This window comes from Eimeria acervulina, genomic scaffold (genome assembly GCF_000499425.1).
Source record: "Eimeria acervulina Houghton genomic scaffold, Eah_scaff95, whole genome shotgun sequence".
Classification (NCBI taxonomy): domain Eukaryota; phylum Apicomplexa; class Conoidasida; order Eucoccidiorida; family Eimeriidae; genus Eimeria; species Eimeria acervulina.
Window position 1 is genome coordinate 29,592 of NW_013549506.1, and position 22,899 is coordinate 52,490.

At 45.7% G+C, this 22,899-nt stretch overlaps 2 protein-coding genes across 2 annotated transcripts; one reads left to right on the plus strand and one right to left on the minus strand.

Moving 5' to 3' along the window:
- Window positions 1–3,554: 3,554 nt before the first annotated feature.
- On the minus strand, window positions 3,555–9,908 carry EAH_00015680 (glucose-6-phosphate isomerase, putative; the record flags this gene model as incomplete). The annotated part of the gene is made up of 15 exons (XM_013394062.1): window positions 3,555–3,618; window positions 4,203–4,271; window positions 4,802–4,915; window positions 5,207–5,364; window positions 5,583–5,667; window positions 5,837–5,924; window positions 6,246–6,297; window positions 6,584–6,718; window positions 7,140–7,226; window positions 7,462–7,553; window positions 7,792–7,967; window positions 8,236–8,380; window positions 8,679–8,865; window positions 9,485–9,564; window positions 9,782–9,908. The coding sequence occupies 15 exons, from the start codon at window positions 9,906–9,908 to the stop codon at window positions 3,555–3,557; spliced, it is 1,659 nt and encodes a 552-aa protein (XP_013249516.1).
- A 3,480-nt stretch (window positions 9,909–13,388) lies between these two features.
- EAH_00015690 (subtilase family serine protease, putative) lies at window positions 13,389–22,827 on the plus strand (the record flags this gene model as incomplete). The annotated part of the gene is made up of 6 exons (XM_013394063.1): window positions 13,389–13,408; window positions 14,338–18,446; window positions 19,353–19,420; window positions 20,292–20,403; window positions 20,842–21,027; window positions 21,839–22,827. The coding sequence occupies 6 exons, from the start codon at window positions 13,389–13,391 to the stop codon at window positions 22,825–22,827; spliced, it is 5,484 nt and encodes a 1,827-aa protein (XP_013249517.1).
- Between the last annotated feature and the right edge of the window lie 72 nt (window positions 22,828–22,899).

Here is a 22,899-nt window from a genome sequence, read left to right on the forward strand (position 1 = left end):
TGTCTCCTTGTTTGTTTGTTCTTTGTCTCCTTGTTGTCTGTCTCTTTTGCTGTCTCCTTCTCTGTCTCATAGTTCCTTTTGCTGCCTCTTTGTCTCCTTGTTGTTTGTCTCCTTTGCTGTCTCCGTGTTGTTTGTCTCTTTCTCTGTCTCCTTTTGTGTCTCTTCGCTCATAGCTGTCTTTCTCTCTGTCGTTATCGCTTTGCTATTTCTTTTTTATCTTTGTCTCTGTCTTCTTCTCTTTGTTAGTCTCCAAGTTTGTCTCTTCTTCTGTCTCCTTGTATCTGTCCTTCTGCTGTCTCTGTATGTCTCTTTTTTGTCTCCTTTTGTTTGTTGCTGTCTCTTGCATATTTCTGTCTCTTCTTTTTAATCATTTCCTTTCTTTTCGCGTCTTTGTCTGCCCATCTCTGTATTTAATAACCTAGCAATAGATATTTACTTTCAATAAACAAGTTTAAAATATATATATATATACATGTATATATATATATATATAAATGCATGCATGCATGCATGCATGCAGGCTAAATGGGAAGGTGTACACCGTGCAAGACTCGAGGCTTCCTTTTGCTGCAGTGCACGGAGACCCTGATGTTGTTGCGGGTTCAAAGACAAGGTTTGGGCCGACAGCATTGCCTTTACCTCTTTTAGAAAGATATAATATGAGCACCTTCTGCGACTTCTTAAAGGTTATTCAACCCGATATGGATCTCCTTCAGGTGTATGTGCAGCTCCTTAATACCAGCCATATGCGCAATTATATACTGCGCAACTTCCTCTTTGAAATACCCAAATTCAACCTCAAACTCTTCGCAAATGTAAACCCTAAACCCTAAACCCTAAACCCTAAACCCCAACATAGCACGCCTGCTTATACGCTTAACAGCTTCCTCACGCACGACTTTCTAAACCCTAAACCCTAGCTTGTATGAAGACGCGTACAGGAGAAAAGAGCTTTTCTTATTGATTAGCTTGCTCGAGAGGGATTAGGGTTTATTATTATTATTGTTTATTATTGTTATTATTTATTATTATTATTATTACTGTTATTATTACCAGTTGGGTTGAGGGTTTCGCTTATTGACTGGGTTTTGTGTTGTCGTTGCGCCAACACAGCACGACAGGCGACTTCCCTAAACCCTAAACCCTAAACCCTAAGTCTGCTGCAGCGTTGCATGGTTTGCTGCAGGACCTACGAAAGATTGTTCCTTCTATTAAAGCGGAAGACCTGACGTATGCAAAGGGGTTTGGGGGTGTGAGGCCTCAACTTATCGATAAAAAGCAAAAGAAACTCCTCTTAGGAGAAGGCAAAATCATGACAGGTGCATCCCTAGGGTTTAGGGTTTAGGGTTTAGGGTTTAGGGTTTAGGGGAATTACGGGTTAGGGTTTGTTTGTGGGGCTGCATTTCTGCATTTTCTGTGTTTGTTATTGTAGTCCGTTTGATTTATTATTTATTTCCTTGTCTTTGCATTTGTTGTTGTCTTTGATATTTGCTTGGTTTGTGCGTTTACTGCGTGTATTGTATTTGCTTGCTAGGGTTTAGGGTTTAGGGTTTTAGGGTGTCTGCGCACTGTTTAGTTTTTCTTGCATATGTTCATTTATTATATTTCTTTCTTGCATTTATTGGGTTTCTTTTATTGTTTGTTTGTATTTACTGTCTCTTAGCTTAACTATTAATAGTTATTGCTTTTATTGTATTTGTTTGATTTGTATGCGTATTGCTTTAGTTTGTTTATTTTATTGTTTTTATTGTATTTGTCTTAGGGCAAAATATTATTTTTAATATTACTCCTTCGCCTGGAGGCACAACATGTCTCGGCACTGCAGAAACAGATATGCGCGAGATATGCAAACAGCTGGGAGCAGAAATAAACGAAAAAAGATTTAAAGAAACCCTATTAGAAGGCGAATATCCTGTGGTGTATTAAAAAGCAAACGGAAAAACAAACTAATCAACAAACATAAACGAGGTGTATATACACCGTGCAGGCAAACAAAAGCCAGCTGCGTCTTCGTTTTAGATGTGTGCTGCATGAAAGAAACACAATGGGGTGTATAGGCACCTCCTGGGGTGTATATGCACCCCTCAGGGTGTATATGCAGCTCATCGGGGTGTATAGGCACCTCATTGGGGTGCATAGGCACCTCATCTGGGTGCATAGGCACCTCTTGGGGTGTATAGGCACCTCAGGTGTGAGTGTTCGCACTTCAGATGTATGCAGACCTCCGGTGTATACACACACCTCAACATAGATTTGCATGCAAAAAAACAAAAGCCATATGTGTATTTATTTGTTCCATTTTTCAGCTTGCGTCTCCTGAACTTTAGTGCCTCCTTTTGAGGTGTATAGGCAGCTCAGGTGTATAGGCAGCTCAGCCCAGTCGTCAGTATCTGCGGTGTACAGACACCCGAGGCTACGAATTCAAGATGTCTCTACAGGCAACACCAACTTCACTTCAAGTTTATTATTTAAATTTTAAACAACAGCCTGGCATAATCTAAGTACGGCCGTTTAGGGCTCAGCTATTCTACGCATTAATAAGTGCAGCCTAGCCTATATATATATGTATATATATATATATGCATATTATATGCTGTATATACAATATATATATATATGCTACGTACAACTATATATATAATCCAGAGGACATTTGGAGCGGGGTTGGGGTGTCTGTACACCCCAAGTTGTTTGCGTTTGTTGCCCTCCCTCGGTCTTCACCCAGGAAGACGAATAATAAAGAGATAAAGAAGGAGACAATATTAAGGAGACACAGGAGGAGAGAAGATTAAATAAAGTAAACAAATAAGGAGACAGGAGGAGACAAATGAGGAGACAGAAGCCAAACGAACAAACAATAGAGGAGACAGTAAAAGAGACAGTAAAATACAAATGCACAATCAGAAGAGGAGGCAGAGGCAGAGACAACTGAGGAGACAGCCAAACTGAAGAGACACTTCAAAGGAGACAAAACACCCCGAAAGAGATATACATACAAACATAAGCCATGCAGACAACATAAACAAACAGTAGCTACCGAGCTTTCATCTCAGCAGCAGCAGCAGCAGCAGCAGCAGCAGCAGGAGCAACGGCAGCAGCTGCAGGAGCAACGCAGTGTTATTTATATAAAGGATAATACAGCGCTGCAAGCGAGCAGCAGCAGAGGGAGTTTCAATGGAGACACCACGCCAATAGCAACTGCAGCAAGAGCAGCAGCAGCAGCAGCTGCTGCTGCTGCTGTCTGCTGCTGCTGCTGCTGCTGCAGTGCTCTGAAAAGAAACATCTTTTGCTTCGGTGTATGTACACCTCAGCTGTTCAAGGCCCCGAGGCCACTGCCACAATGCATGCATGCATTATAACAATTGTTTGTCTAAATATTGTTTGTTTCTTTGTTTGTTTTTGTTTGTTTATATAAATATGTTGTTTGATTTGGGGTTCCTTTACTTATTGCTCGTTTACTACTTCTTTGTTGCTTGTCTACTGTTTGTTTTCTTATTTCTCTGCTTGCTGTTTATTATTTATTTATTTAATTTATTTATTTATTTATGCTCTCCTCAGCCTGAGAGGTATTTGTTTAGAAGGCGCTGCGTGGGGCGGCACAAGTGGCTGGTGTCAGGCCTGAACAGAAAAACGCACAAACCCTAAACCCTAAACCCTAAACCCTAAACACTAAACCCTAAACTCTACATTATTAGCCATAAACCTTCACAAGAATCTTATGTTTTTGTGTTTCTACATGCGCGCTTCCGACTAATCTCTATCCACTATAAAACAAACCCCAAACCCTAAATCTAAACCCTAAACCCTAAACCCTAAACCCTAAACCCCAAGGCGGCATTCACTTTCGAGAATGCGAAAATAAATTCCGGAAGAGTCGATGGAAAAAACGCCTAAACCACAACACGAGCAACGTGTTTAGCTGCCTATACACCCTAAGCCCTAAACCCTAAACCCTAAACCCTAGGCTCTCTGTTCTCTCTCTATCGTGCATGCAGCTGCTCTCTTAGTTATTTCTCTATGCTTTATATACCCCCTCTATTAATATTATATTTATATTATTTATATTTATATTATACTTATGCTCTCATTCTTACTTTTGTACAGCAGCAACACAAACAAAAACATAAAAAAAGAAACAACACAGAAGATGCTGTCGTCCCTAAACCCTAAACCCTAAACCCTAAACCCTAAACAACACTCACTCTGTTCCCTTGCGTGCACTGGCGAAGATTCTGCGGATATCTTTCGCTAAGACTTTGCCCAACTCCACGCTGAAAATAAATAAAAATAAAAATAAAGATAAACAAAGACATTAATTAATTAAAAAACAAAGACATCAATTAAATAAACAAAGATAATAAATAAATAAATAATAGTAGTAAGCAGACAAATGTAGCTACTTAAACAAATACATTTAAATAAACAACAACACTGGAATAAGAGACGGCAATTAAATAAAAAAATACAAAACCCTAAACCCTCTTAGGGTTTGCGTAGACAAATGGTTTAGGGTTTACAGCAACACGCAAACAGCAGCAGCAACAAACCCGAAAGAGAGCAGCAGCCGCAGCAGCAGTTGAGCAGCAGCAGCACTATAACAGCAACAGCATCATCACAACAACACTAAAGGCGCAGCAGCAGCCGCAGCAACAGCAGCAGCAGTCGGAGCATTATAGCAACACTCCAGCAGCAGCAGCAGCACCACAGCCACACGGCAGCAGCAGCAGCAGCAGCATCACAGCCACACTAGAGCAACAGCAGCAGCAGCAGCAGCAGCAGCAGCAGCAGCAGCATTAAATACCCCCATTGATCAAAGGAGTTAATTCCCCAGACAAAGCCCTCAGTAGCGACGCGGTTCTCGTAGAGAGAGAGCAGCATTCCCAAGTAGTAGGCGTTGCACTCAGGCAACAACAACCTGCCCCGCAAACCCTAAACCCTAAACCCTAAACCCTAAACCCTAATCCCGGAACCCGCAACTCTAAACCCTAAACCCGGAACGCGTAATTCTAAATTATATATACACCCTACACCGAAAACCCTATACCGTATGCATACCCTAAACCCTAAACCCTAAACCCTAAACCCTAAACCCTAGAGCTGGAAGCCGTTAAGGTGGCCACAAGCCCTGTTTCCAACCCCCCATTCCGCAACCCCCAACCCCTAAACCCTAAACCCTAAACCCTAAGCCCTAAACCCTAAACCCTACATGGTGGAAGGTCTGTTGCCTGTGAATGTTTTGTGAGGGATAAGATTTGCTGCTACATTTTCTTTCTGCAATTCTTCAGCTGTCTTCCCAAAGGCCAGCGCATCGGGCTGAGCAAAGAAGTTTGACATCAACTCGTCGTGGTTTGATACCTCCTCTCCCTATACACAAACCCTAAACCCTAAACCCTAAACCCTAAACCCTAAACCCTAAAGGCCCAGCGAGAGGGGGGTTCCAGCGACGCCAAATGGCTAACTGCATGAGCTGCAAACCCTAAACCCTAAACCCTAATAATACACCCGAGGAACTATACGCCAGGTCGTCTGAGCCTCCTCATAAAAAACCCCAAACCCTAAACCCTAAACCCTAGTTCACTAACCTTCACGGTGATGGGGTTCTGGCTCTTCTGGAAGCCGATGAACTCCGCAGGCACTATCCTCCCCTGATGCAGCAGCTGGTAGAAGCTGCATATACACCCCAAACAAAAAAAGCAAAAGCTGCCTATACACCCCAAGCATACAGAGCAGCAACAACAGCAGCAGCAGCAGCGGCAGCAGGAGTAGGGAGGCGACAAGATGCAGCCGCAGCTGCCTGTACAGCTGGTGATGTTGGGGTGTATAGGCAGCTACCTACCTGTGCTGGCCGTTGGTCCCGGGCTCTCCAAAATAAATTTCACCCGCAGCCCCAGCGAGCCGCTGCCCATTCATGTCGACGCCCTTCCCTGCATCATGCATCAACGAAAAAAAAGCCCCAACATCATACCCTGCAATAAATGCATGCATGCATGCATGCATGCGTACACGTACACCGCTGTGCATGTAGAGCCGTCTACGCATGCATGCACCGCCCTGCACGCGTGCATACACCAGTCTGCATGCATGCATATACCGCTCTGCACGCATGCGCCGCTCTCCATGCATACAACGCTACATGCATGCATGCATACACCGCTCTGCATGCACACACCGTTCTGCATGCACGCACCACTCTGCATGCATGCATGCATGCATCAATACAACAAGAGGGGGCTAAATTTGCTCACCGTTGCTTTCCATCGTCAGTTGTTGAATGTGCGCTGCAAATCGATGCATTGCCTAAAAAAACAAAAAAAAGACAAAAAAGCCCCAAACTTGCATGCGCATGCACTGACGCATGCATGCACTCTAAACCCTGAACCCTCAACCCTCAACTCAACCCTAACAGTAATGCTAATGCTAAGCCACGCCCGCACCACACAGCCATACACACACACACACACAGCAGCAGCAGAAACACCAGCAGCAGCACCGCATGCAGCACTACAGCAGCAGCAACACCACCACCAATATCACCAGCAGCAACAGCAGCAGCAGCAGCAACAGCAGCAGCAGGAAGCAGCACCTGGCAGTAAGGAAGAACAGCGACGCAGTTGAGGCCCAGCACTGACGAATTGAAGACAGAGGCTAGACCCATCAACATCGGAAGGTTTGCCTCCACTGGTGCAGTCAAAAAGTGCTTGTCCATTGCGTGGCAACCCTAAACCCTCACAAACCCTAAACCCTAATAAACCCTCAACCCTACGAAACCCTAAACCCTAATACGCCCTACACCCTGATAAACCCTTTTCAACCCCAATAAACTATAAAAAACCCTAATGAACACTAATAAAGCCTCAACAATCTTTAGTCAGTAGTCGCCCTAAATAAACCTGCATAATTAGGGTTTGTGGTTTTGTGATGGTTTAGGGTTTCGTGATGGTTTAGGGTTTAATTCGGGTTTAGCGCTTCGTCATGGTTTATGGTCTAATTATAGTTTAGGGTTTAACTAGGGTTTAGGGTTTAATTAGGGTTTAGGGTTTAACGACGGCCTACGCTTCAACTGGGGCTTAGGGTGTTAGGTTAAATAAGGGTTTAGGGTTCAATTAGGGTTTAGGGTTTAATTAGGGTTTAGGGTTTACTTTGAGAAGACTCTCTACAACATCGAAGCCGTAGTGAATGGCCAAAGGAAGAACTCCCACTGCTGACGTCACAGAGAAACGTCCGCCCTAAACGCAAACCCTAAACCCTAAACCCTAAACCCTAAACCCTAAACCCTAACGGTAAACCCTAACCCTAAACCCTACACCCTAAACCCTGAACCCTCAACCCCAAAAGAAATGAGGCTTTAAACCCTACAACTCCCCTGGCATTCGGGAACCCTAGACAGTAGGAAGCCCTTAACAGGAGCAAACCCTAAACCCTAAACCCTAAACCCTAAACCCTAAAGCCTCGCGAGCATACCACCCAGTCCCAGAAGCCGAAGACTCTGTCTTCAGGAATTCCAAATTTGGCTGTCAACTCCAAATTGGTGCTGACGGCGCACATGTGCAGACCTGCGCATACACCCTAAACCCTAGACCCTAAGCCCTAAGCCCTAAGTCCTAAACCCTAAACCCTGAAACCTGAATTTCAATGGATGCGTTTGCTTGCATGCATGGATGGATGGATAGATGCATCTGTTTGCATGCATTTGCATGTATCTGCATGCATACAAGCCTGGGTTGTATACTGAGTTTAAAATGACTATTACAACATAAACCCTAAACCCTAAACCCTCATAAAGAATCTTACTGAGGTTAGGGTTTTCTCCTGGTATTCCGCTTGCCAGCCATTGCTTGAGTGTCTTCGCATTTAATATTGTCTCTGCTGTTGTAAATGTTTTGCTGATAATTACTATTAAAGTTTCTTCAGGTTTTAAGCCCTCTGTACACCGCGCCACGTCTATAGGATCTACATTCGCTAAGAAGCTGCAAACAAATACAATAAATAAATAAATAAATAAATAAATAAATAAATAAATAAATAACGCTAATTAAATAGAACAAAGTATAATTAAATAGATATACATCTATATATATATTACTGTCTGCACAATTCTCTCTGTCTGTCTCTGTTTAGCCGTCTCTGTCTCCCTTTGTCTGCTGCTCCTTCTCTCTGCCTTTAACTCCTCCCATTTCCCTCCCAAACCCTAAACCCTAAACCCTAAACCCTAAACCCTAAACCCTAAACCCTGACCGGATGGTTCTTCCTTCTGCTTGTTTTTTCGCTGACGGTTCTGTCTTGAGACTTTCGACTAGGAATTCGCTCGCTAAGTAACTGCCGCCAATGCCGATGCAGATTATATTCGTCAGAGTCTTCCCAGTTGCACCCTTCAGTGTACCTGCAACAAACCACAAACCCTAAACCCTAAACCCTAAACCCTAAACCACAAATCCTGACCCTCCGACCCCCGTCCCTAAACCCCAAAACCCTAAACCCTAAACCCTAAACCCTAAACCCTAAACCCCAACACCCTAAACCCTAAACCCTATACCCTCACTCCTAAACCCTAAACCCTAAACCCTATACCCTAACCCCGCACCCCTAAACCGTACCCCGGCACCCCCCACCCCTAAACCCATGCCCCTTCCCCCCCATGCCTAAGCCCTAAACCCTAAACCCTAAACCCTAAACCCTACCATTTCTGATTTTTTCTGAGAAGGTTTTAATCCGGTCGAGGACCTGATGCACCTCGCTGACGACGTCAGCCCCATCGACTTGCAGTTTTTCTCCTTTCGGCATGCGCAGCGCAACATGTAGTACACTTCGGCCTTCAGTTATATTTATTTTCTCGCCCTTAAACATTGCCTGAACCTTCTCTGCCACCTGCAATACACCGCAAACCCTAAACCACAAACCCTAAACCACAAACCCTAAACCTACTTCATATCATACCAGAAACACTTAAATTCAACCGATATTCACAAACCCTAAACATCATACTATCAACCCTAATCATACCCTAAACCCTAAACCCTAAACCCTAGTCTAGCCGTATATGTGCGTGTTACAATTCGATATAATGAAGTTATTATATTAAAAGATAAACCCTAAACCCTAAACTCTTTTAAAGGGAGATAAACCACTAAAGAAGACCTGAACTCCTACACAGAGAATAAACCCTAAACCCTAAACCCTAATCCTCATCATTTAAAAGCAACATGTGCTGGCAGAGACCCCCAAACACAAACCACAAACCCTAAAAAATAAAGCAGAAACCAGATGCTACTGCGAGAGGCAAATCTCATTCAAAGAAGGGTTTAGGGTTTAGGGTTTAGGGTTTGGGCGGGGAGATCGACTCCCTTCCCCTCCTCCCCCACCCTAAACCCTAAACCCTAATTGCTGAGTATCCCACAGTGCATAAAACCTAAGAAGCCGAAGCAGCCAACGACGACACGCAAAGTCTTCGTTAGGGTTTAGGGTTTAGGGTTTAGGGTTTACGTACACGTCGCTCCTTTGCCAATTCTATCAAGGCATCAAGGCCCTCCTTATCCAGGAGCTGTCTGCTGAAGTCCATGCAGACACCTGAGTACAAACCCTAAACCCTAAACCCTAAACCCTAAACCCCCATCCCTACACCCTAAACCCTCAACCCTAGGTCCTAAACCCTAAGCCCTACGGCCTAAGACCCTTTTAACTGAACCAAAGCTGCGGAGAAGCAGCAGCTTGAAGTCCCTTTGTGGAGCAGCGGAAGCGAACTGAGGGTTTAGGGTTTAGGGTTTAGGGTTTAGGGATTGGGTACCTCCGAACTCCCTGTACATGCGAGCGTTGCGCTCCTCATCTTGCATCAACTCCCTCAAGCTATTATTCAGCCCTTTCTGCTGCTGCAGCAGCCCGACAGATTTAGTGGATAGAAATTCAGAAGACATTTTCGCCAACCCTAAACCCTAAACCCTAAACCCTAAACCCTAGTAGTTCCGAGGCGCAGCGATATTGCGGAGCGCTCACTGTCGCAGCGGCGCTCTAAGGGACAGAAAAGAAGATGTTTATATCAAGAAGAAGAAAGAAACAAACAGGTATTACAAAACATTGCTGCTGCTGCTGCTGCTGCTACTCTTGCTGCTGCTGCTGCTGCTGCAGATGTGTGTTGCCTTGCACCGCTGCGCGGCCCCGCTGCCGCACACAACCCCCAGGTGTACATACACCTCAAATTTTTCATTTAAACCCTATAAATCTGACGATTAAATAAATTCTAAACCCTTTCACTCTTTAATTATGCTTAAATTTCAATATTTTAGGGTGTATGTACACCCGTCTGCAGCAGCGTCTCCCTGCTGGGGGCGTGGTGTGTAGCGCCTTCTGCCGCAAAAGTGCAGGAAAAAACAGTTAAAGTAGTTAATATTAATTAAATAAATGCATTTAATAATTAAATAAATCTATATTTTAATCAAAACCCGCTCCAAATGCTGCAGCAGCATACCCCTACCTAGCATGCATACACCCTACCAACATCACTGAGCTGCCTATACACCTCAACTCATCCACTGCAACACGCAGGCCTTTAAACAAAAGACAAACAAGAAATATTTAATTTAATTTCGCTGATTTTGTTTATCTCAGCGCCCCCTGCACGGAGAGTTCGTGCATCCCTAAGACGAGTCTCCACACTAACGTACAGACATACATACATATAGATTTAGATACATATATATATACGTATACATACATATATATATCTATATATTTATATAGATAAATATATAGATATATATATGTATGTATACATATATATGTATACATACATATAGATGTATGTATACAACTATATATATAGATATATATATAGATCTATAGATCTATTAGATCTATTTATATTAGCGTGTATATATCTTTGTGGGTTGAGCCTCTAAGTAAATATACGCATTGGTATATGTAGGTATACATCTTAATATGTTATGAATATATATATATATATTATATATATTATATATATTATATATCTTAGTATGTTGATATATTTAAACAAAAGAAAAGAAAGGGAACCAATTAATAAATAGCGGTGTAAAAACAAAAAAAACAAACAAAAACAAACAAACAAAGAGATTTTAAAAGTCAAGATAAAGGAGACAGACAAAGTAGAAAGCGTAAATTTAACAAAGGAGACAAACAGCGGAGGAGACAAACAGATTAAAGGAGACAGACACAGACGTAAAGAGACAGAGACAGACATAAAGAGACAGAGACAGACATAGAGAGATAGAGGCAGACATAGAGAGATAGAAACAGACATAAAGAGACAGAGGCAGATTAAAAGAGACAGACACAGACATAAAGAGACAGAGACAGATGAAAGGAGACAGAGACAGATGAAAGGAGACAGATAAAAGGAGACAGACAAAGAGAAGGAGACAAAGACCGACATAAAGAGACAGAGACAGATAAAAGGAGACAGACAAAGAGAGACAGAGACAGAGACAGATAAAAGGAGACAGACAAGGAGAGAAGGAAACAGAAAGAAGAGAAAGAGACAATTAAAAAAGGAGACAGCTGAGCGCAGTTTGCCCCAACAAAATAAATAAATACATCGCAGGCGAACAACTGCAGCAAACAAACAAAGAGAAAGAGATAAAGAGAGACGAAAAAGAAAAGGAGACAGCAAAAGCAGGGTTTATACAGCAGCAGCAGCCGCCTGTCTCTTCTTTGCTTCCTTGTTGTCTCTCTTCTCCTACCCTAAACCCTAAACCCTAAACCCTAGGGGTTTTATATTTCGTTTCCTGGAGATAGAAGAATGCACTCGAATTGCTGCTGCTGCTGCTGCAGAAGCACACAGCAGCAACGATAACGACAGAGTCAGAAGCAGCAGCAGCCTCATCAGCAAAACAATTATTATAGCTGCAGTACTGGCTGCAGCAGTTGCAGCAGCAGCAGCGGCAGCAGCAGCAGTGGCAGCGGCGGCGGAAGCAGCAGCAGCAGAAGCGGCAGCAGCAGCAGCAGCAGCAGCAGCAGCAGCTGCAGGCGCATGTATAAGTTAACAGATATATCTCCTTTGATAGAGTGTAGAAGCAAGACTGATGAATATGAAGAAAATAACAAACGTATATATATATTTATATTAATATTATTATTATTATATATATATTTGATTATATATAAAGACCCCTGCAGCAAAGGAGACAGAAGAGACAGCAACAATAACACATTCTATCTCCTTCTTCCTCCGTCTGTTGCAGCACTGCTTGCTGTTGCTGCTGCTGCAGCAGCAGCAACAGCAGAACCCCCCTTCGTAACAGCAAAACAACAGCAGCAAGAAAGCACCTCTGCTGCATGCAGTGCATGCAAATAGAAACAATAATAATAAACGTAATAACAATAATAATAATAGTAAAGAGAAAACAATAAAATAATAATAATGCTCATAATAATAATAATAAAGAAATAAAACAAAATAATAGTAATAATAATAACGCTAAAGAAATAACAATAAAATATTTATAATAATAAAAAAGGCTTCAGACAAACATTGCTATACATGCTGCTGCAGCAACTACTGCAGCAGCAGCAACTCCTGCAGCAGCAGCAACTGCTGCTGCTGCAGCAGATAAAGGTGTTTACGTGTCTCCTTCTGCGTTGAATTTATCGGTTTATTATCGTTTTAATCTTAAAGCAATAAAATAAAATATTTAAAGTACAATTTAATGAAGAAGACAGAGAAAGGCTGCGGCGCCCGCCTCAGCTGTCTGCTGCCTTCCTGCGCTGCTGCTGCAGTTGGGTGCTATCTCCTCTCTGTTTTTAATTTATTAATATTGTTGATTTGTTTGTTTATAAATAACAAAAAAGAATTTAAAATAACAGCAATAATTGCGGTGTATGTACACTGCAGCGCCGCCGTCGGCTGCGGTCGCCTGCGGCCCCACAGCAGAGCGACAAGATCTGCTGCTGCTGCTGCTGTCGCTGCTGCTGCTGCAGCAGCTGCTGCTGCAGCAACAACAATAGACGTTTGAAATTCACGAAGTAAATCGTAATAGAACTTTTTCATAGAAGGTAGCTCCTCATTCTCTTCCCCCTGATATTGCTGCTGCTGCTGTTGCTGCTGCTGCTGCTGCTGCTGTATCGCCCCGGACCGCAGCAAAAACAGCAGCAAAAACCAGCGGCAAAACCAGAAGCAGCAGCAGGAACAGCAGCAGCATCAATAACAAGAGCAGCAGCAACAGGGCCTTAGTCTCTTCCTGATTTTATATTTTTTAAGTTGAGGTGTATAAACAGCAAAAGAAGAAACATAAACAGCGTCATCATGCAGCCTCCCCGTCGGCTGCGCCTCCTCGATGTAGAGAAGCAGCAGCAGCAGCAGCAGCAGCAGCAACAGCAGCAGCAGCAGCAGCATCAGCGATAAGAGGTATTGCAGGTCTGATATGATAGGGGTGTTTGAGGTGTACGTACACCCCAAGTAGCCAACAGGTAGCAGCAGCAGCGTAACACCTCCAAGCCCGGAAGCAGCAGCAACAGCAGCAGCAGCAGCAACCGCAACAGCAGTTAGAACAGCAGCACCGGCAACAACAGCAGTAGTAATAGTAGCGACACCACTCGCAGCAGCAGTAGCAGCAGCTGCAGGTGCAGCAGCAGCAGCTGCAGCAGCAGCAAGTGCTGCTGCTCCATCGCAGAGCCCGCAGCAGCGGGAGCAGCAGCAGGAATAGAAGCAGGGCAACAGCAAGAGCAGCAGGCTGCAGCAGCAGCACCAGCAGCAGCTGCAGCAGCACCAGGAGCAGCAGCAGCAGCACCAGCAGCAGCAGCACCAGCAGCAGCAGCAGGGCAACAGCAGAGGCAGCAAGCCGCAGGTGCAGCAACAGGTACAGCAGCAGCAGCAACAGCAGGTGCAGCAGCAGCAGCAGGTGCAGCAGCAGCAGCATGCATGCAGCAGCGTCCTTTTCTCTTGACTCCGGTTTCAGAGGCTGGTGGTTAATAAATAAAATAATAATAATTATTTTTATTTGCTGATGCACTTTTAATAATTATAATTATAATTATTTTATTGTTTATATGCAGCTAATGAATAAACATGAAGAAGCCCTGTTTGCTGCTGTCTGTACACCGCCAGTCTCTTTGCTGTCTCCTCTCACCAGAGCCTCTAAACGGAGACACTAGAAGGAGACACCTGGCGAGGAGGCGCTTCTTACCCCTCTACTCCTCCCCTCTGCTGCTGCTGCTGCTGCTGCTGCTGCTGCTGCTGCTGCTGTGTGGGGCCCCACACGTATCTGCACAGTCTCCAAACATCTTCAGCAAAAGAAGAAACAAACGCAGCCGTCCGCTTGCAAATAAACAAAAAGAGCAAGGAGACGCCTTTGCTGCTGGGGGGCCCCCCAGGGCCCCCAAAGGGAGACCCATAAGGCAGCAGCCAGCAGCAGCAGCGCTGCACGAAGACGCAGCAGCAGCAGCAGCAGCAGAAACAGCAGCAGCAGAAGCACGCCAGGAACAAGACACGTTGCTCCGCGATACAGTAGCAGCTGCAGCACCAAAGCGTCCAGCAGCAGCAGCAGCAGCAGCAGCACCAACAGCAGCAGCAGTTACACCCACAGTAGCGGCAGCGCCTGCTGCTGCAGAAGAACCAGCAGCAACAGAAACAGCAACAGCAACAGCAACAGCAACAGCAGCATCAGGAGCAGCGCAACTGTTTGCACAAGCAGCACCAACACCAGCAGCAGCAGCAGCACAAACAGCAGCATACAAGCAGCCTCATCGCCGTGACGGTTTGGGGCCCCTGCATGCATCTGCTGCACCTGACAGACAAATTGAGGGGGCCCCCCGAGGCGCTGCTGCAATTGCAGCAGCAGAAGACTTTAAAGAGGAAGCAGCGTCTAGGGGCCCCCTAGGGGGCCCCTCTTGGGGGGCCCCCAAAGGTGGGGCCCCCCCCTCTCAATCAGAGTCCTTTATAGGGGCCTTCCTCTCTCAGACGTCTTCAGAGGGTCCCCTAGGGGCCCGCCGTGGGGGGCCCCCCAAGGTACCTAGCGGGGGGCCCCCAGGGGCCCCTAGTGGGGGGCCCCCAGGGGGCTCTAGTGGGGGGCCCCCAGGGGGCCCTAGTGGGGGGCCCACAGAGGCCTCTAGTGAGGGCCCCTTAGAGGCCCTTAGTGGGGATAGCCCAGGGGGCCCTACTAGGGGGCCCTCAGGGGCCCCTGATGGGAGCTCATTAGGGGCTCCTGATGAGGGGCCCCCGGCCTTTGAAGGCCCTGATGGGGGGCCCCTTGGGGGCCCTGATGGGGGGCCCCTGGGGGGCCCCCAAGAGGGTGTATTGGTGTATGCTCAGAGTTTTGTTTTGGAGGTACCTTTTGCTGCTTTGAGCGCCCCGAGAAATATGCGGAGCTCTTCGATGGTGGCGGTGGCTGTGGGGCCCCCAGTTGTGCTGCAGGTGAAGGAGACAGCAGATGAAGAGACAGCAGATGAAGAGACAGCAGATGAAGAGACAGCAGAAGAGCGGACAGCAGAGAAAGCGACAGGAGAGAGGGATGCAGAGCCTATGTGGGTGAGAGCAGCAGATCTGATGCTAAGCAAGCAGCATATACAAGTTGCTGTCCCCTCAGGTTCTGCTGCTGCTGCTGCTGCGCTGCTGCGAGTAAAAGCAGAAGCACCTGTGAGGCTTACTGTTCGATTGGAGACAGATTGGAGACAAACTGCAGCAGCACTCAGAAAATCCCTCGCACAAATAGACGCCCAGCAGCAGCAGCAGCAGCAGCAGCAGCAGCAGCAGCAGCAAAAGGAAGAGGCTGAGGACAGGGGCCTCTTAGCGCGCTTGAGAAGAGACACTTGGGGTATGCCTGCGTCTCCTATCTCCAGTATTGGCTACAGACTCGCACCGCTGCAGCATGAAGAGACACCCCACACACGCAGGCTGCAGCAGCAGCAGCAGCAACAGCAGCAACAGCAGCAGGAGCTGCTGCGGCTAGCCCTCTCTGAGCCGTTGAGTGAAGAGTCCCTTGCATCTGCTGCTACTGCTGCTGCTGCAGTGCAGCAGCAAGTAGATGCTGCTATTGCAGCAGAACTTGCTGCAGCAATTGGGGCAGAGAGCTCCTCTCGCTCCCGACGGAGACCCACCCCACCGAGACGCGAGCAGCAGCAGCAGCAGCAGCAGCAGCAGCGGCTGCAGCAGCAGCAGAAGCAGCAGCAGAAGCAGCAGCAGAGGCAGCAGCAGAAGCAGCAGCAAAGGGAAGCAGCTCGCAGGCCCTCAAGGACGCTGCAGCAGCTGCCTCCACAGAAAGGAGACACCAAAACTCAGCAGTCTATACACCCCACGGCCCCACCCCTCAAAGAGAGCTTATTCGTGTCTCCGCAGCAGCAGCAGCATCAGAAACAGCAGCAACAACAACAACAGGTGCAGCAGCAGAAGCAGCAACAACAGCAGCAGCAGAAGCTGCAGCAGAAACAGTCGAAGCAGCAAAAGCAGCAGCAGCAACAGCAACAATCAAAGAACCCAAAACCCAACCAACAGCAGGAGCAGCAACAGCGCCAGCAGCAGCAACAGCAGCAGCAGCAGCAGCAGCAGGTGGCAATGGTTGACTTTGAGGCCTTTGACGCCAGTGAGGTGTATCTAAACCGCGTCCTTGTGGGGTGGAGGTGCAGCAAAGAGGAGACAGAAGAGCTGCGGAGACAGGCTAATAGAAAACCTCTTAAGGGGGGCCCCCCTCTGCCAGCTGCTGCTGATGTTTCTGCTGCTGTTTCCTTCGCAGACAGCAGCAGCAGCAGCAGCAGCAGCAGGGATACGAGGGTGCGGATGAACAGCAAAGAAAGCAGCAGCAGTAGCAGCAGCAAACCGTCTCTCTATGTCCCTCCGCAGTTGCCGCTAGACCCGGCAGCGTTTGCTGCGAAAGAGATAGCAGCAACAGGAGGAGCAGCAGCAGCAACAGCAGCAGCAGCAGCAGCAGACAGCAGCTTAAGGGGGGCCCCCAAAATGCCTCTTGGCAGCCTGCAGTTTGATGTCCGGGGATTCAGAGACAAATACAGAACACGCCGCTACACGGAGACACTTAAACGAAGGAGACTTGCTGCAGACAGCAGCAGCAGCAGCAGCAACAGCAACAGCAACAACAACAACAGCAGCAGCAGCAGCGGGACGTCGGCTAGGAGATTGCAGGTGCTGGAAGAAGCAGCAAAGGGGGCAGGAGCTCTTATTAAAGACGTTAGGCGTATATACAGCAGACTCAAATCAACAGGGGGGAGTGCAGCGCAGCAGCTACCAGCTGATGCTGCTGCAGCTGGTAAACGAGATGCTGCTGCTGCTGCTGCTGCTTCTGCTGCTGCTGAAGAAGGAGGAAATACTGCTCCCTCTCGGCGGGCACAGAAGCTCTGGCCCGGAGACACAGCAAAGGAGACAGGAGACACTTCAGCAGCAAAGACAAATGCAGCAGCAGCAACCCTTTTATACGAGTCTCTAGAACTGTGCGGCGTAGACCTCCTGACGCTTGACTATCCCCAGACCAGCAGCAGCAACAGCAGCAGCAGCAGCAGCAACAGCAACAGCAACAGCAGCAGCAGGATCATGCAGGAAGACTTGTTATCACTTCAGCAGTTCTTGCAGCAACTGGTAGACGCCAGCAGCTCCTCTAGAGACATTCTTTTTGTGTCTCCTGACGCTCCGATAAGGGCCCAGCGCAAGCCACAGCAGCAGCAGCAGCCGCAGCAGCAGCCTGCAGCAACAGCAGAGGCAGGAAGCGCGGCAGCAGCAACCGCAGCAACCGCAGCAGCCGCAGCGACAGCAGCAACGGCAGCAGCAGCAGCAAGTGCAGCAGGAAGCGCAGCAGCAACGGGGGAAGAAGCCGGCTTGAAGGGGTCTCGCCAGCTGCAGAGGTTAGCTGATAATGCGTTTATTGCTGTGTCTCCCTCGGAGTCTTCTGCGGCAGCAGCAGCAGCAGGAGGTGTAACAGGAGGCGGAGCAGCAGCAGCAGCAGCTTCTCGTCTTGGAGCGCCTAATGACCCTCTGTTCAATCTTCAGTGGGCTTTGGGGGCCCCCCCACCTGAGGGGGGCCCCCATGCTGCTGCTGCATGCGAAGCAGGAAGTGCAGCAGCACTTCTCGGCGTCTCTTGGAGTTCGCCGTGGCTGCTGCGCAGTGATTACGCTCGCTCGCAGCTGCTGAAGGTTAGGGATTTATGTCAGGGAGTATCAAGAGACACCAGCAGCAGCAGCAGCAGCAACAGCAGCAGCAGCAGCAGTAGTAGTGATGGTAGTAGCGGCGGGGGAGGTGGCAGGAGAGGCGGTGGCGGCAGCAGCAGCAAGAGGAGCAGCAGCAGCAGCAGCAGCAGCAGCAGCAGCAGCAGGCATGTTGAGGAGTTGTCTGCAGAGGAGGGGGGAAAGGAGACAGCAAATGAAGAGGAGGAGACAGCAGCAGCAACTGCTGCTAACGGAATTGATATGCTGCGTGTCTGGCGGTTAGGGGCCCTCGCAGCAGCAGACGATGTTGCTGTACCCGTCGCTGTTATTGATACTGGTGACGTCTGTCTCCTCCTCTGCTGTCTCCTCTGCAGTCTCCTTTGCTGTCTCCTCTGCTGTCTCCTCTGCTGTCTCCTCTGCTGTCTCCCTTCTTGTCCCTTTGTTGTCTCCTTCGGCATCTCCTCTGCTGTTTTGCTGTCTCCTTTTGGTGTCTCCTTTGGTGTCTGGTGTCTCCTTTGGTGTCCCCTTTTGTCTCCTTTTGCCTCCTTTAGTGTCTCCTTTGCTGTCTCCTTTTGTCTCCCTTTCTCGCCGTTGTTGTTTTGTCTGCTTCAGTTCTCACTACTTGTCTCCTTTGCTTTTTCTTTGTTGTCTCCTTCGGTATCTCCTTTTGTCTCCTTTTGTCTCTTTCTTATTACCTTGTCTCCTTCTGTCTCTTCTTTCTTTTTCTTCACCCTCCCGTTCTCTGTCTGCTGCTGTCTCCTTGTCTCCGTCGCTGCAGATTTTGTTTTGTCTCTGCTGTTGTGGTGTCTCTTTTTTCTTCACGTTTAGGGTTTAGGCTTTAGGGTTTAGGGTTTAGGGTTTAGGGTTTAGGGTTTAGGGTTTAGGGTTTAGGGTTTAGGGCTCTTAGTTCGAATGCCGCCTTCGGGTGCCTCCTGTCTGTCTCTGTCTCCGTTTTTATTTGTTCTTTCTCTGTCGCTGTCTCTTTATTTTTCTATGCTTTTCTTTGTTTCTTTCGCTTTCGCTTTCTTTTTCTCTGTCTCCTTTTATCTTTATCTGTCTCCTTTTAATAGCTTTTATATCCTTCCTGTCTCCCTTAATCTTTATCTGTCTCCTTTTAATGTCTTTTATATCCTTTCTGTTTCTTTTAACCTTTATCTGTCTCCTTTAATCTTTATCTGTCTCCTCTAATCTTTATCTGTCTCCTTTAACCTTTATCTGTCTCCTTTTATTATTTTATTTTTAGGTGTTAATTACCTTCACCCGGAACTGTCTCTTTCTATGTGGGTAAATCGCAAAGAACTTCACGGACAGGTAAATAGATAATAAATAATAATAAATAATAAATAATAAATAATAATAAATAATAAATAATAATAAATAATAAATAATAAATAATAAATAATAAATAATAATAAATAATAAATAATGAAGATAGATTGAATTATATTTAAAGAGACAGAGATATAATAAACAAAAAATAATAAAGAATAAAGAATAAAGATAAAATAAATTATATTTAAAGAGACAGAGAGACAATAAACAAAAAGAAATAATAAAGGTTAAACAAATAGTAGACAGAGGCAAACAAGAGACAAAGAAATCAAAAGAAGAGACAAAAAGGAGACACATCAAAGATAAAGGAGACAGCAAAAACCCGCGAAGAGACAAACAATAAAAACACCAACAGAGACACAAACAATAAAACAGAGACAGACGAAAACACAGAGATAGAGATAGAGACAGAGATAGAGTTAGAGACAGAGTTAGAGACAGAGTTAGAGACAGAGACAGAGTTAGAGACAGAGACAGAGATAGAGACAGAGATAGAGATAGAGACAGAGACAAACACAAAGACAGAGATAGAGACAGAGATAGAGATAGAGACAAAGACAGAGGCAACTGTTTTTCCGTTTCTTTTTCTGTGTCTTTTTGTCTCTCTCTTTATCCTCAGTATCTCCTTTTGTCTCCTTGTGTCTCCTTTTGTCTCCTTTTGTCTCCTTTTGTCTCCTTTTGTCTCCTTTTGTCTCTTTTTGCCTCCTTTTGTCTCCTTTTGTCTCCTTTTGTCTCCTTTTGTCTCCTTTTGTCTCGTTTTTTTCTTATTTGCTATTTCTCTGTCTGTAATATGTTTGAATCTGTTATTTGCCTCTTCCTTTTGTTTTATTATTTGTGTTTTGTTTTAAAGACAGGGGTAGACGACGACGCAAACGGGTTTATTGATGATGTCTTTGGCTGGAACTTCCTAATGAATAATAATAACCCGATGGATGATAACGGGCACGGGTCGCATGTAGCAGGTAGAGGCAATTTCTGTCTCCTTGTCTTTCTTTTTCTGTCTCTCTTTGTCTCCTTGTCTTTGCTTTTATGTCTCTCTTTGTCTCCTTGTCTTTCTTTTTCTGTCTCTCTTTGTCTCTCTTTCTTTTTGTGTGTCTACGTTTGCTTTCTTTCTATTTCCTTGTCATATATATATACATTCTATACAGATATATATATATATATATATACATATATATGTATGTATATACATATATACATACATATACCTCTATATATATATATATACATTTACATACATACATATATATACATATATATACATACATACATATATATATACACCTATATATATACACCTATAGATATATATATACACCTACATATATATATACACCTATATATATATATACACCTATATATATATATATATATATATATATAAATAATGATTTGTGCAGGGATAGTGGCAGCTCGTCGAAACAACGCAGAGGGTATAAGCGGCATAAGTCAGCACAGCGCGGTGATGGCGCTAAAGATTTTAGACGGCGGCGGAGAAGGAGACGTTTCTCATGCAGTCCCCGCTATTCAATACGCCGTTCAAAACGGTGCTAAAATACTCACCAACTCTTGGGGCGGTGTCACTGGTTAGTTATATATATATATATATATATTTTTATATATTTATATTTATATATATAGATATGTTTATATACATTTATATTTATATATTTGTATATATGTGTGTAGACATTTGTGTAGATATGTTTGTGTATATATATATATATATATGCATATAGATGTATATAGATGTTTGTATATGTATGTAGATGTATATATATATGCATATATATACATATATATGTATATATATGTTTGTATGTATGTATATATATAGGTCTAGTTAATGTAGATATATATATATATATATACATATATATATATTTATATTTATATTTATATATATTTATATTTGATTCCGTTTGTCGGATGCGCTGGGGATAAGAGAAACGAGAAGGCGTAGCCCTGATATATATATATATATATATATATATATATGTATTTACATGCATATATATAGCTATGTCTACACGTACATATATATTATGTTTATGTATATAGTCTATCTAAGTGTCTCTTGCTTGTCTCCTTCATCGTCTTCAAATCGATATCACTTGTTTATATTTATTTTCTTCGTCTTCTGTCTCCTTTATCTTATTTATTTACCTGTCTCCTTTGTCTGTCTCCTTTGTCTGTCTCCTTTGTCTGTCTCTTTTTGTGTGTCTCTGTCTGCGTCTTTGCTGCGCGTAGAATTAAGTTGTTTTTGTTTGTCTTTGTCTCTCTACATTGTTGGCTAAAGTGTCTCCTCTCTATATCGGTTTAACTGTCTCCTGTTTACATTATTATATCTCTACTTATGTCTCCTGTTTCTGCTGCTGCTGCTGCTGCTGCATGCAGGTGCAGCAGCTCATATATTAGGTTTGTTGCTGCAGCAAGCAGTAGCGAGTGCATCAGACACAGTCTTCATAACAGCAGCAGGAAATGAAGGTCAAGATATTTCGCTGTCTCCTTATTACCCTGCATCATTTGTAAGAGATTGGTCTCTAACTGTCTCCGCATACACCCGAAAGGGGACTGTCCCCTCTTGGGCTAACATAGGCAAGCAAACAGTACATCTTACAGCCCCAGGAGAGCTCATCGCTTCTACCTGGCGCACCCCAGATGTCTCCATCAACCCACAACAACAAACCACCAATGGGGGCCCCCAGGGGGGCCCCCAAGGGGGCCCCCAAGGGGGCCCCCAACAGGGGCCCTCAGGGGGCCCCTCAAGGGGCCCCTTCCCTGAGGGCCCCACGGAGATCGCTTCAGGAGACACTCAGGGGCCCGCGATTGACGGGGGGGCCCCTGGGGGCCCTCAAGGAGGGGGGGCCCCTGGGGGCCCCCAAGGGAGGGCCCCTGGGGTGTATCGTGTGACTAGCGGGACTAGCATGGCTGCACCTATGGTGAGCGGTGTAGCAGCAGAAGTTTTGTCGCTGTCTCCTTTAGCAATACCGCAGCAAGTTGTGGATGTACTGGTGAGAGGGGGTGAAGGAGACAGGAGACACTTGGGGCTGTCTATGACTGGGAGACGCCTTAACGCTCTGCATGCGCTGCTGCTGGGGAGGCTTTTATTTGCCTTTCCCTCTCATCATCATCTCTATTTAAAAGGAGACACTGAGGAGACACTTAAAATAGAATTTGATGCTAGCAGATTGCCCCCAGGTGTATATACAGCTAAGCTGCTGCTGGTGTACGCAAGACAAAAACCAGAAGAGACTACTGCAGCTACAGGGGCTACTGCAGCAGCAGCAGCAGCAGCAGCAGCAGCAGCAAAACTGTCTCCTGCGAGGGGACGCCTAGTTGAAATTGTCTCCGTGCAAATTCCCCTAACTCTCCATGTGCTGTAATAAACTGCAGCAGCAGCTGCAACACACACGCTGCTGCTGCTGCTGCTGCTGCTGCTGCTGCTGCTGCTGCTG